This window comes from Trachypithecus francoisi, unplaced genomic scaffold (assembly GCF_009764315.1).
Source record: "Trachypithecus francoisi isolate TF-2019V2 unplaced genomic scaffold, Tfra_2.0 Lachesis_group16, whole genome shotgun sequence".
Classification (NCBI taxonomy): domain Eukaryota; kingdom Metazoa; phylum Chordata; class Mammalia; order Primates; family Cercopithecidae; genus Trachypithecus; species Trachypithecus francoisi.
The window spans coordinates 29,566,284-29,580,931 of record NW_022681461.1 but is presented as its reverse complement, the minus strand read 5'-3'; the positions used below and the strand labels follow the sequence as shown (position 1 = coordinate 29,580,931).

Genomic DNA, 14,648 nt, shown 5'->3' with positions numbered 1-14,648 from the left:
GTTTCGACTTGTAGGAGTATTTGTAAATATTTATAAAATTGTATGTCTACATAAAATATTTTGCAATAGGTTCCAAAGGGTGCTTTAATCTTATCCTCTAGGATGTTCTATACTGTACTTAAATAATATATGAAAAATAGCATGCAAATTCTCAAAAACATTAGGATTCTTTATATCTTTTTCATATCTTTAAAATTATTTTGAATTTTTTATTTACAAAAAATGTTTTATAGGTGCTGGGAAGACAACACTTCTGAACTATATTTTGACAGAGCAACATAGTAAAAGAGTAGCAGTCATTTTAAATGAATTTGGGGAAGGTAAGTAAAGTTCAATAAATGTCATGTTGCAAGATTTTATGTGACTTTCTTCCTCTGGTGAGTTGATATTCCATGTTTAAAAATGAAAATGCAAGGTATTATACTGATGTGGATAGCTTTGGAAAAATTAGATTAATTTCTGTTAAGATTTATATGGGTTGAAAATACTAAAATTAGTTTTAATAAAATTTTATTTTGTGTAACTTTGGAATTCTTATTAATAGAATTAAACTAGATTTTTACATGAAATAAATGACTCCAGAAGTAAAAATCTAGACATATGGAAAAATGGTTTTTTTCAAAAAAATTTTTCTTTTTGAGATGGAGTCTCTCTGTGTCGTCAGGCTGGAGTGCAGTGGCACAGTCTCCGCTCACTGCCACCTCTGTCTCCCGGGTTCAAGCGATTGTCCTGCCTCAGCCTCCTGAGTAGCTGGGATTACAGGCGCATGCCACCACACCCAGATAATTTTTGTATTTTTAGTAGAGATGGGGTTTCACCGTGTTGTCCAGGATGGTCTTGAGCTCCTGGCCTCATGATCTGCCTGCCTCGGCCTCCCAAAGTGCTGGGATTATAGACGTGAGCCACCACGCCCAGCCAAAAAATGTTTTTTTTTAGGAACTAGAAAGAGACTTCTGTATGGACTTTATTGCAACTCATGAAAAATATTTGAAAATGCTTCTGTTACAAGTTTACTTTGTTTAATGTTTATTATCTGCAATGCAGTTAAAACTCAAGATTTTAAAAATAAGATAAACGTATGGTCTTTATGCTCATGTATCTTAAATTATCTGTGAAAATAAGTGTGCTTAACTTCTCAACTCAAATATTAAACTGTAGTTAAAAAAATAGTGCTAGACACGATACTGCTATTATCTTTATAGGAGTTTTTCTTCATAAGTATGAATTGTAATCAAAGCTCACTTCTAGCCAAACAATATCTATTAAATGATTTCTTTTAAAATGTACTATTTTTTTCAGTTGTAAAAAGTAAAAGAGCTAGGTTTTATGAACAGGATGGGAAACCTGTTATATTCGATTTCTAGTTTTAATAAACTAAAGAGAAAAGTGCTTTTAGGCAAAAATCCTGAGATTTCTAATAACAGACTGTTTTTTTCCATCATCTTATTAAATAACCTATTGCACACTGAACATTTATTCTTACTATTGTCTTTATTTTTTCCTGGATCATTTTCCCAATTTTATTTTTCACGGCATTCTTAACACTTTTCTTCATGTTTCGTTAACGTTCTGTATGTAGTCTGAATTCTGTAGCAACCCCTTTAGAAGCTCTTTATTAATACCTAGCTGAAATATGATAAAAACTATGGAAGTGTAAAACTACTCAATTTTATGGGGGCTCATTTGCTTACTGGACTTTTAGAACTCTTCACCATTTGGTATATTTCTTTATTAGAGGAAAAGTAAAACATTTAAAATAATTCTTATAGATAACAAGCATTTCAAATATAATTTATTCTTTCTTAAGTAAGTATTGCTAGGAAAATATGTGAATTTAACTAAAAGTTTATTTTTATTTTTTTTTGAGATGGAGGGAGTCTCACTCTCTTGCCCAAGCTGTCGCCCAGGCTGGAGTGTAGTGGCACAGTCTTGGCTCACTGCAACCTCTGCCTCCCGGGTTCAAACAGTTCTGTCTCAGCCTCCCGAGTAGCTGGGACTACAGGCACCCGCCACCATGCCCAGCTAATTTCTGTATTTTTAGTAGAGATGGGGTTTCCCCATGTTGGCTAGGCTGGTCTCCAACTCCTGACCTCAGATGATCTGCCCGCCTCAGCTTCCCAAAGTGCTGGAATTATAGGCTTGAGCCACACACCCAGCCTATCAGTTTAATTTTCTTTTTCTTTTTTTTTTTTTGGAGTCTTGCTCTGTCGCCCAGGCTGGAGTGCAGTGGTGCGAGCGATCTCAGCTCATTGCAAGCTCTGCCTCCCAGGTTCACGCCATTCTCCTGCCTCAGCCTCCCCAGTAGGTGGGACTACAGGCGCCCTCCACCATGCCTGGCTAAGTTTTTGTAATTTTAGTGGAGACGGGGTTTCACCGTGTTATCCAGGATGGTCTCCATCTCCTGACCTCGTGATCCGTCTGCCTCGGCCTCTCTATAAGTTTATTTTTTAAATGAGCACATGATACACTGGCAAAAAACCTTCCTCAAGATGAACCAGGGATTTTACTCATTGGGAATATTCAGCCGTTTGTCTAACAGAAACAATTTAGAAGAAGAGTGAAAAGAAAAAGATAGATAAGGCAATCTCTTAAGAAGTTGAAGGGCATACAAAGTCCAGTATATAAAACATACTAGTTTATTTAGCAAGTTTACCCTGAACAAGAAAAAAATGCCTTCAAGGTAGCTACTTTATTAAGAAATGGGGGTGGCCAAGTAAGAGGCCTGAGGAGGAAGTAGGTATGTTTATCAGTTTAGGATGTGTCTTTTTAAGGGCTTAAGTCATCTTAAATAAAAGCTAAAATAGTGTACTGTAATTTAGATATCGAGACCGCATGAATAAAATGAAAAAATATGTTATAAAATTCTGTTTCTGCTTTAAGATCTCCATTATTGAGTTATCCTTATCTTTGTTTTTTGTTGGCTAATGAACATAAGCTAAAGAGTGCTGTTTGTTAATTATTCTAGGAAGTGCGCTGGAGAAATCCTTAGCTGTCAGCCAAGGTGGAGAGCTCTATGAAGAGTGGCTGGAACTTAGAAACGGTTGCCTCTGCTGTTCAGTGAAGTGAGGAATGTGTTTACTATGTACATGGTTTACTAGAAATGTTTAGATTATATTTCCAGCTTTAATTTTCTTGAGTAATTTAACTGAATTTACATAGTTTGCTTCATTGTATTTTCAAACAAATAGAAAGTTTATAGAAAATAAACTTACTAGGAAGCATTTTCTTGAAGTGTTTCTTGCTGTCTTTTCTATCTGCTCTAATGTTTTGGTCCTTTTATTGAGTTTTTATTGCTTTTGATGTCAGGGCTTAATTAATCTCTAGTGCATGAAAGTCTCCTATGTAAAAAATGATTATTCTGAATTAAAACGTCATTGGTCATATTTCCAAGTGTTCAACCTTATAAAAACAAAAAGTAAATGACTATCAAAAAAGAGAAAAACCTTACATTATGTTCCACTAGTTAAGTTTCCAAGAACAGTGTCTGTTCACTAGTCTACCATAGACCCTAGAAGAGTTACCCAACACATAGTAGCACTCAAGTGTTTGTTGAATGAATTGTAAAAATGATTGCTTGTATTGTTAATTTTGTGTATTCTGGTGAATTAAATCTCTTCGGCATCATTTACCCCCTTAGGTATTTGACTTTGTTTCAAATATATTGGCAAGGATGACATTATAACAGACTCTTGAACAACCAAAATGTAATCTGTTAAGTATTTTCCTTCACTTTTGATAAAATAAGAAAAAAGGGAAATTAAAACCTTGTATCCTAATGCAAAATAGAATTAAGTGGTATATAATATCAGTGTCCCTTTAGCTATTATATTAAACTACTATAGTTAATAAATTTTATCATTATTTTGGATATTGGTTTTTTAAAATTTCATAAAGCTATAAAAAGATACTGACTTGGTCAGATAAAGTTTCCTCTGCTTTTAATTTTAATAAAGTATTATGTATATGATTTCTTTTTACCTATTATATATATGCATCTATTGTTTTCTCACTGGTAAATATGGGACAGACATTTTGTTAGAAGGTTAGTAGTGAGTTAAATTTTCACATTTCTAAGGATACTTTTGTCTTGAGTTGTTGAATATATTTTAAAATATGTATAATAATCACTTCAAACTATTTAGGTAATCAACTGTAAATTATGTTTTGGTATTCTCCAGGGACAATGGCCTTAGAGCTATTGAGAATTTGATGCAGAAGAAGGGGAAATTTGATTACATACTGTTAGAGACCACTGGATTAGCAGATCCTGGTAAGAAACGAGATTATTAATAACCAGAATATAGTTCTGTGATATATTATAAATAGATGTATTAGAGGAATATCTAAAATGAGTATTAAAGCTTTCCTTAGGGTGAAAGCTTTTTTTGGTTTAAAAGAGAAAAAGTACTCGGTTGCCATTTTCTTTGGCAGATGAATGAATGAACAGAGTATTGCTTGGTACTTTTAAGCTGTTAATAGAATTTGAAGTTTTATTGATTGACTTAGGATTATTTGTAAGAACAGAAGTTGTTAAAAATATGGACATGTAGGAAAAGCAGAGACGTTCTACCTCTGAGTATAGTTGTCCCTTGGCATCCATGGGGTATTAGTTCCAGGACCTCTGAGGATACCAAAATCTATGAATGTTCAAGTCCCTTATATAAAATGGTGTAGTATTTGTCTATAACCTATGCACATCCTCCCATATACTTTAAATCATCTGTAGATTACTTATAATACCTAATACAATGTAAGTGCTGTGTAAGTAGTTATTAGACTGCATTGATAAGGGAATCATGACAAGAAACTCTAAACTCTACTATGGAAAGCTACACAGAGTCAACCTGTTTCTAACAATGGGTTTTTGTTACCTTCTTACCAAGCTCCAATTCTTGATAAAATCTGCTTATTTTCCCCAAATAACTTTTAGATAAAATCTTTATTTTCAGTTTGCATAACAGTTAGTGCTTGTTCTGTGAATCTCACCCATACCATTATTATTTTTTTAAATCTGGGTCTCTGGCATTGGGGCGATCTGTGAAACTATATTAAAGTATTTGGGGGTAATTTACTAACAGGTCATAGTTGTCCAAAAGAAATACTGAAGTATCCTGAGGGTTCAGATGTGATCAGTGGTTATTGTACTTAAAACAATTACATAATAACATCATCCCCATGTTTACAAAGTAGTATTGAATTAGGCTATTTTGGTCCTTATACTAGACATGGAGTTTTCATACCTTTCTGATAAATCTGAGTGATGATAGGACTTGGACTAATATGTTGGTGTTAAATATTATTTGAATCTGGTAAGAAAGAAAAATATATAGTATGCTTTTTATTAGAAATAGCAAATATCAGTTTATTTCATCATAGCCAGTTTTGCCACTTTATAGACAAAAACTTGATACTTTTGAGAGAGTTTAAACACGATTCAACTTTTCAGAGGAAGAAAGAAAAAGTAAAGGTCACAGAGAAAGCTTTTCTACAAATTATAGTTATAAAAAAGGTGAATGTTTCTTGCTTTTAACTTTCTTTACAATAATGATTTTATTGTTTGGGTAAAGATGGAACATTCATTGTAAAAAAAATTTAAATACCTAAAAAATACAAAGAAGAAAGTTGAAAAGTAATCATCTCACTATTGTGATATACAAATAGGGGCTGGGCATGGTGGCTCATACCTGTAGTCCCCGCACTTTGGGAGGCCGAGGCAGGTGGATCCCTTGAGGCCAGGAGTTCAAGACCAGCCTAGCCAACATGGTGAAATCCAGTCTCTACTGAAAATGCAAAAACTAGCAAGGTGTTGTGGCACACGCCATAATCCCAGCTACTCAGGAGGCTAAGGCACCAGAATGCTTGAAAGCTGGGAGGCGGAGGTTGCAGTGAGCCGAGATCACACCACTGCACTCCAGTCTGGGCGACAGAGCAAGACTGTCTATATATGTATATACACATATATATATACACACACACACAAGTAGGTAAATTTTATTCCGGGGATCTCTCTATGCCAGTGCTACTTGGTAGTATGTTGAATGGCAGGCAGCCTCAGCCTCAGCTGGGAGCTTGTTAGAAACGCAAATTCTTGGCCAGGCACTGTGGCTCAAGCCTGTAATCCCAGCACTTTGGGAGGCCGAGACGGGCGGATCACGAGGTCAGGAGATCAAGACCATCCTGGCTAACATGGTGAAACCCCTTCTCTACTAAAAAATACAAAAAACTAGCTGGGCGAGGTGGCGGGCACCTGTAGTCCCAGCTACTCCAGAGGCTGAGGCAGGAGAATGGCATAAATCCGGGAGGCGGAGCTTGCAGTGAGCTGAGATCTGGCCACTGTACTCCAGCCTGGGCGACAGAGCGAGACTCTGTCTCAAAAAAAAAAAAAGAAACCTAAATTCTTGACCTCCAACCCAGATCTACTGAATCAGAATCTCTAAGGGAGGGGGTCCAGCAAGCTGTTGTAATAAGCCCTTCAGGTGATTCTTATACCGTACAGCCATATCGCAGGAATCACTACAGTAAACTGAATGTCACAATAGAGTAACACACATGTTTTTGTTTCCCATTGGATATAAAGTTATGCGTTTTGGCCTGTAGTCCCAGCTACTTGGGAGGATCACTTGAGCTCAGGAGTTTGAGGCTGCAGTGAGTCATGATTGTACCACTGCACTCCAGCCTGGATGACAGCATGAGACCCCATCTCTTAAAAAAAAAAAAAAAAAGGCTGTGTTTATACTGTACTGTAGTCTGTTAAATGTGTAATAGAATTGTCTAAAAAAAACCTTAATTAAAAATATTTATTGCTAAAAAATGCTAACAATCATCTCAGCTTTCAGCAAGTCATAATCTTTTTGCTGGTAGAGGGTCTTGCCACAGTTTAGGGTGCTGACCAATCAGGGTAGTGGTTACTGAAGATTGGGGTGGCTGTGGCAATTTCATAAGACAATAATGCAGTTTGCTGCATTAGTTGACTCTCCCTTTCATAAAAGATGTCTCTTTAGCACATGATGCTATTTGATAGCATTTTACCCACAGTATAACTTCTTTCAAAATTGGAGTCAGTCTTCTCAAACCCTGCTTTATCAATTAAACTTCTGTCTTATTTTAAATCCTTTGTTGTCATTTTGACAGTGTTCATAGCATCTTCACCAGGAGTAGATTCCATCTCAAGAAACCACGTTTCTTTTCTCGTCCCTAAGAAACAACTTCTCATTAGTTAAAATTTTCTTATGAGATTGCAGGAATTGAGTCACATCTTCAGACTCCCCTTCTAATTCTAGTTCTTTTGCTGTTTCTGTCACATCTGCAGTTATTTCTTCCACTGAAGTCTGGAATCCCTTAAAATCATCTGTGAGAGCTGGAATCATCTTTCAAACTCCTATTCATGTTGATATTTTGATCTCCCATGAATCACAAATGTTCTTAATGGCATCTAGAATGATGAATCCTTTCCAGAAGGTTTTCAATTTACTTTGCCCAGATCCATCAGAGGAATCACTATCTATGGCAGCTATAGCCTTATGAAATATATTTCTTAAATAAGACTTGAAAGTCAAAGTTACTCCTCGATCAATGGGCTGCAGAATGGATGTTGTGTTAGCAGGCATGAAAACAACATTAATCTCCTTGTACATCTCCATCACAGCTCTTGGGTGATCAGGTGCATTGTCAATGAGCAAAAATATTTTGAAGGAATCTTTTTTTTTCCTAAGCAGTAGATCTCAATGGTGGGCTTAAAATAAGCCATACTGTAAACAGTAAATCATGCTGTAAATAGATGTCCTGTCATCTAGGCTTTAGCCTGTAATCCCAGCACTTTGGGAGGCTGAGACGGGTGGATCATGAGGTCAGGAGATGGAGACCATCCTGGGTAACACGGTGAAACCCCGTCTCTACTAAAAATAGAAAAAACTAGCCGGGCGAGGTGGCAGGCGCCTGTAGTCCCAGCTACTCCGGAGGCTGAGGCAGGAGAATGGCATAAACCCGGGAGGCGGAGCTTGCAGTGAGCTGAGATCCGGCCACTGCACTCCAGCCTGGGCGACAGAGCGAGACTCCGTCTCAAAAAAAAAAAAAAAAGAAAATAGGCAGAGGAGATTTAGCATAATTCTTAACGGCCCTAAGATTTTCAGGATGGTAAATGATTATTGGCTTCAACTTGAAGTCACCAGCTGCTTTAGCCTCTAACAAGAGGGTCAGCCTGTCCTTTGAATCTTTGAAGCTAGGCATTGACTTCTCTTTAGCTATGAAAGTCCTAAATGGCATCTTCTTCCAAAAGGAGTCCATTTAATCTCCATTGAAAATCTGTTGCTGGCCAGGTGCGGTGGGTCATGCCTGTAATCTCGGCACTTTGGGAAGCTGAGGTGGGCAGATCACGAGTTCAGGAGTTCGAGACCAGCTTGGCCAACATAGTGAAACCCCATCTCTACTAAAAATACCAAAAATTAACCTGGCGTGGTGGTGGGCACCTATAATCCCAGCTAATCGGGAGGCGCTGAGGCAGGAGAATGGCTTGAACCCAGGAGGCGGAAGTGGCAGTGAGCCGAGATTGAGCCATTGCACTCCAGCCTGGGCGACAGAGCGAGACTCCATCTCAAATAAATATAAATAAATAAATCTGTTGCTTACTGTAGCTACTTTCATGAATGATGTTAGCTACATCTTCTAGGTAACTTACTGCAGCTTCTGTGTCAGCACTTGCTGCTTTCCCTTGCACTTTTATGTTATGGACATGACTTCTTTTCTTAAATCTTGTGAACCAATCTCTGCTACCTTCCAACTTTTCTTCTCCAGCTTCCTCACCTCTCTCAGCCTTCGTAGAACTGAAGAGAGTTAGGGTTGATCTGAATTAGGCTTTGGCTTAAGGAACGTTGTGGCTTGTTTGATCATCTATCCAGACCACTTCATATCAGCAATAAGGCTGTTTTATTATCATTTGTGTGTTTACTGGAGTAGCACTTTTAATTTTCTTCAAGAACTTTTCGTTTGCATTCACAAGTTGGCTAACTGGCTCAAGAGACCTAGCTTTTGACCTCTCTTGGCTTTTAACATAACTTCCACACTAAGCATGATCATTTCTAACTCTTGATTTAAAGTGAGAAAGAGGTGACTGTTCCTTTCACTTGAACACTTAGGGGCCATTGTAGTGTATTAATTGGCCTAGTTTCATGTTGATCATATTCTTTATGTTGTCATGGTTCTGTCATAATTCTTTTAGTTCTATATTTTAATAGTTTTGGTGCTAATTACCAGTGCTGTTGCTTCTCCATTTCTGAGTTATTCCATCTCCTGATTGAATTTCGTTGTCAGGCAATCTTTTCAAGTTATAGGTACAGCATTCTTTGGGTTCTTACACACTTCATTGATTGAAAATATTTGTCTTTTGTTTTTATATTACTTGAAGGATTACTTGGCTAGGTATAAAATTTATCAGTCACACTTTTTTCCCCCTCAACTTTGTAAATGTTGTTCCATAATCTCCTAGTGTTTGATTAGCTGGATTTCTTTGTCCATTGTTTTCTCCTTTTATTAGGAAGAATTTGTGAGTCTCTGAGTTTCAATGCTTGCTGTTTTCTTTAATGCTTAAGAATGTCTGCCTATTGCTTTCATTCCTGAAAAATAACTTGGCAGGAGGTAATTTTGTTTGGGAACACTTTCATTAGAACTTTGTGGTCACTGTTTTATTATTTTGGGACATCTAGTGTTACTGTAGAAAAGTCTGATTTTTCCCCCTCCCTCCTTGAAGCCGCTTGTTTTTTTTTTGTTGTTGTTGTTTTAAATCTAAAATGCCTGAGAGTTTTTTCTTTATTTTTGAAATTCAGTAATATAAACAAGATATATCTAAGTGTCACTTATAATCATTTTTTCCTATTGCCCTTAGTCCTTCTAAGAACATTTTCCTTGTTTATTACCATGAATACTTTTTTTTGGTCAAATTATTGGATCCTCTACTTCATGACACCAGTTTTTTAATACTGAAATTTCTTTTGTTCTCCATATGTATTCTAATTGCTTTGATTTGTCTTTTACCTTTGCATTTACTGTGATCATCTGAAGTCTCTCTTTTTGTTAATAATTGTTTTCTCCAGTGTCTGTTCTGTTTTTGATATTTTAGTTGAATGAATTGGTTAAGTCATTCTGTTATATAGGCTCTAAGTTTCTTTAGCACTACAAACGCATTTTCATCTTATTCTGCTGCTTCTTGCTTTTAAGCTTGTTTTTTATAGGGTTGTATTGTTTTTAAGTTCTTTATTATGATGAAGTTGCTCAGAATTTTCTTTAGTTTTTTTTGGGTTATATATCCTTCCAGAATGGGTTTTTTGCCTCTTGTGTGCCCTATTCATTTCTTCATTTTTTGTTCTTTCTTGCCTTTTATTCCCTGTATGTGTGTGTTTCTTTTTGTCAGGCTGTAATACATATGCATACATGTTTCTTCTTGATATGAGAGAACTTATATGTGGCGCTGATGGGAAATATTTGTAATACTCCACTCTCCTTACCCAAGTTTGTTTTTCTCCTGAACCCTAGTTTGAAAGCTATATATTGTTGGAGTGGAGGGAAAGAGAAGGGAAAAGTGGTGTTTGAGAGAGCCAGATGGGGCAATGTGGCTTTTAGGCTCTGCTCTCTTGAAGTACCAAGTATTTCCCTCTTGGGTCTATCCAACTGCTTATGAATAAAATTCCTATGCCTTGTATGGGGACATCATTCGGCCTCAGACCTCTCATTTCTCTTTGCTCTGAGCCCTAGAATGTGACCTGACCTTCTCCTTCCCAAAGCATGGAGATGGTTAAAACTTACTCTGGAAACTTTTTTGTTGACTTTTCCCTGTATTGCTTATTCATTCCTCGGCTCTACTTTTTGCCATTTTGGAATGTATTTCTGGTAAATGTTTAGGATTTTGTAAACTGTTTCCCTACAACCTCTTATTGGAGGTCGGGGTAGAGTTGGGAATGGCCATCAATCACACATAACTTTGTTGCTTATTTTGACTATCAGGCTTCAAAATTTTTGGCAGGCCCTTTTATATTTGGTTGCTGCTAATTAAATGTTGGCCTTTTTGTTTTATTTTTTATTTTATTTCTTTAAATTAGATTTTGAAGAAGGGAGATTCTAAAATCTAGTTCAGGTTTGCTCAACATCAGCACAAATAACTTTGGGTTGGATAATTATTTGTTGTGAGGAGGTTGCCCTGTGCAGAGTAGGATATTTAACAACATCCCTGGCTTCTACCCACTAGATGCCATTAGTATTCCCCTAGTTAAGACAACCAAAAACATCTTCAGACATTGTGAAATATTCCCTGGGGAGAAAAGCACCCTGGTTTGAGAGCCATTGATCAATTTTGTTCATTCATCTTTACTCCTGCTCCTAAATACCTACATCCAAATTTTAAATAGATCTTTTTTGTATAGTCTGGCAAGTATTATATCAAAGATAAATACCAGTTTTACAATAAAGCATTAATACACTCTTACATTTCAACTTAAGAGGCAAATATTAACAGTAGGATTTATGAACTATTTATTAGAATAAAAATCAATGAATTTTTTAGAATTACAGAATGATTTATGTGTGTTAGATATTTTACTGAGTGAAAAAAATAATGCTTTTTTAAATGACATTGTTTGGAGTAGTGATATAGTAGATTTAATTCTTCCCCCTCATTAATTAAAATCGTGTTTTAGTCAAGAAAGTGAACAAAATTCTTATTGGCAATTCAGTTGTTTCCCATATCGGAGACTGACACTCTCCAGTTCTCAGTTAAATAATTGTCATGGTAAAGTAATTTCCTTGAAAAGAACGGACATTGATTCAGCCCCTGTTACTCACAAATCCTATTTGAGTCAAATTGGAAAACTATTAAGTTTTTGGGAAAAAAATCAATAGGTATCAGGAAACCATTAGATCTTGTGGCCCTTGCTATATCTTGCATGAGTAATCACTGTAAACAGCTGACAGGTATTTCACTGTTGACACAGAGTAATGCTTGAGGGACCACATGTTGTCAGAGTAGGTGGACAGCTTTAGATATTGGAATGAGTTTGGTTATCCTTGTTTTTCTCCTACACTCATTCTTTTAGACAGCCCTGTCACTAACTGGGCCTATGATGCTTTGAAAAATCAAATACTTTCCTTGCTGTCAGTTTGCTTTTTCTTGTGTTATGGCATACTAATCAGGGTATGTGGTTTGGTACTGAACCAGTTTCTGTCAAAAACAAGTTTTAATTTATTATTTAGGAATAGTTTTTCCTCAGAGCCAGGTTTTTACACAGTACTAAATAAATAGTGTGAGAAATAATTAGTAATGCCATAGAGTATATAATTTTACTTCTAGTTCTACACAGATTACAAGTAAATTTTTTTTGGACAAGTGATTTTGGAATTATCTATGTTTTGTTTTCCTTTTCCTTTAAAGTGATAATTCACTGTTTATGATCTGAATGATTATCATATTAAGAGATGAGAAAATAAAAATAAGTCTGATGTGCACAAAGCCATACTGCTCAAATTGTTTGATAATATCTGTTATTATGGCATTGGTAGAAGAATGATGTTTTGTTTATATGTGGTAAAAGTTAGTCTTTTTTAGAGGAAATAACAAGAGGGATAGAAATGGAATGGGTATAAATCGTAAAAGATTCTATTGCTATAATTCCCTTTTGCTATAAATAGTTAAAGTTTCTATCACTATAATTTCCGTAAGAAGATATATGTTTACCTGTTAATTTCATCAGGGCAAATTAAGACATGGATAGAATCATGTTTCTGTGTTAAGAAATATTTTTATTTGATGAATATTATATATTTTCAGGTGCAGTGGCTTCTATGTTTTGGGTTGATGCTGAATTAGGGAGTGATATTTATCTTGATGGTAAGTTAAAAAACAATTTTCTTTTTTCTTGTTTTTTTTTGAGACAGCGTCTTGCTTTGTTGCCCAGACTGGAGTGCAGTGGCATGATCTCAGCTCGCTGCAACCTCTGCATCCCGGATTCAAGCAATTCTCCTGCCTCAGCCTCCCGAGTAGCTGGCGTGCCATTGTGCCTGGCTAATTTTTGAATTTTTAGTAGAGACGGGGTTTTGCCATGTTCGCCTGACTGGTCTTGAACTCCTGACCTCAGGTGATCCGCCAGCCTCGGCCTCCCAAAGTGCTGGGATTACAGGCGTGAGCCAACACACCCTGCCTCTTTTGTTCCTAAGTAAAATCTTTATGGTTAAGCTTATTGTTGTTCATTCATATTATAACTTTAATTCCTTGCATTGTTGTTCTTTTCACACTTTAATTTAATGATGAAGTCTTTGTTCATATAGATTAAAAAACCCCAGACAGTGGTGGAACTGGATGTCACTCAACTCCCAATTTAGTGCTTCTGCTAAGGTTTTGTTTAAAAAAAAAAAAAAAAGAGGATTTTCTGTATCCTCTGTTGTTTGATTTATGTACTTACTATAATATTAGAGTCTTTTATTTTAATCTGCCAGGCAATATGAAGATCATATTTTTGCTCTTATTTTCTTTTGAAGATAAGAATTAAATACTCCTCCCTTACTTTATTTACCTTAACACTTTTGGGCAGTCTACTTTATAAACTTATAAATGATATGCTTTCATTTAAAATAGAAGCTTTCTTAGTTAAGCAACTATGTTTTCTCCCTTTCTCTTTCCCTTTTTCACGTTTTTAAAAACCAGTCTTTTTCTTTTTCAAAACTAAGAATCATTAAGAAATTTAAGAATTATTAAATGGGCCCCATCATTGAGCTCTAATATATATGGTGTGTAACTGGTTGAATTCCTTAGGCATAATTAAACTCATTCTGTTGTTATCAGCATGTATTCAGAGATTGCTAAATGAATTGGTAGTCTGGAAACTTAGGCATATGTTATGTAAAACATTTTTATGAGTTGGATTTGGATTTGGTAAGAGATGTTAGGAATGGTATCCTAAGATGTCTTATTATTTAGGCAATAATTTAAATGTTAAGAAAATCTTGATTTTGATTATGTGAAAATAGACTAGAAATAACCTGTCTTAAGTACTTATCACATTTGACTATGTTATGAAATTTGACTTATATTTTGGATTGTAAGCTTTCTCAGTGCCAGGGAAATCTTATTTTCATATTTATTTAATTTAAAATTTTTATTTGTTTGATATCTTCTCTAGTGCCTTAAAATAATTCTAGCCACTCAGTACATATTTGAAATGCATTGACTTATTACTGGAATTTAATTAAATGGCAGCACTGGCAAGAGAAAAACAGTACATTGTTTTATTGAGTAGCATTTGTGAACTGAAATAGGTTAGTTTTAATTTTCATTCTCAAGTGTGGTTGCACAAATATTAATAAACACTTTTTTTAAAAAAAAAAGGTGATTAAAATGTTTTTTCCTTTGTAGGTATCATAACTATTGTGGATTCAAAATATGGATTAAAAGTAAGTTGAAAGACTGCTATGAGTGGCTCATTGTTGAGAGCTAGGAATATGGGGGTTGATTGTTTAATTTTCTTTATGTTTGTATCTGAAATTTTCTTTAACAAAAACTTTCTTCAAAAATATACCCTGAGCAATAGGTGAAATTTGTGTTTTAATTACTAGTTTGTGTTAAATATTTCTTGTCTATTACTCTGAGTTTGATTTGGTGATAAAATTTGGAA

The 14,648-nt window shown here is 35.5% G+C and overlaps 1 protein-coding gene across 5 annotated transcripts in view; it reads left to right on the top strand.

The window, feature by feature from the left end:
• LOC117098509 (putative COBW domain-containing protein 7) overlaps nucleotides 1-14,648 on the top strand; it is a 53,987-nt gene that overhangs the window by 3,044 nt on the left and 36,295 nt on the right. For all 5 annotated transcript variants that reach the window (XM_033237168.1, XM_033237165.1, XM_033237166.1 and 2 more), the window contains exons 2-6: nucleotides 234-320; nucleotides 2,966-3,062; nucleotides 4,179-4,270; nucleotides 12,809-12,868; nucleotides 14,390-14,427. In XM_033237168.1, the coding sequence (XP_033093059.1) occupies nucleotides 234-320; nucleotides 2,966-3,062; nucleotides 4,179-4,270; nucleotides 12,809-12,868; nucleotides 14,390-14,427 (374 nt within the window). The remainder of the gene's footprint in view (nucleotides 1-233; nucleotides 321-2,965; nucleotides 3,063-4,178; nucleotides 4,271-12,808; nucleotides 12,869-14,389; nucleotides 14,428-14,648) is intronic.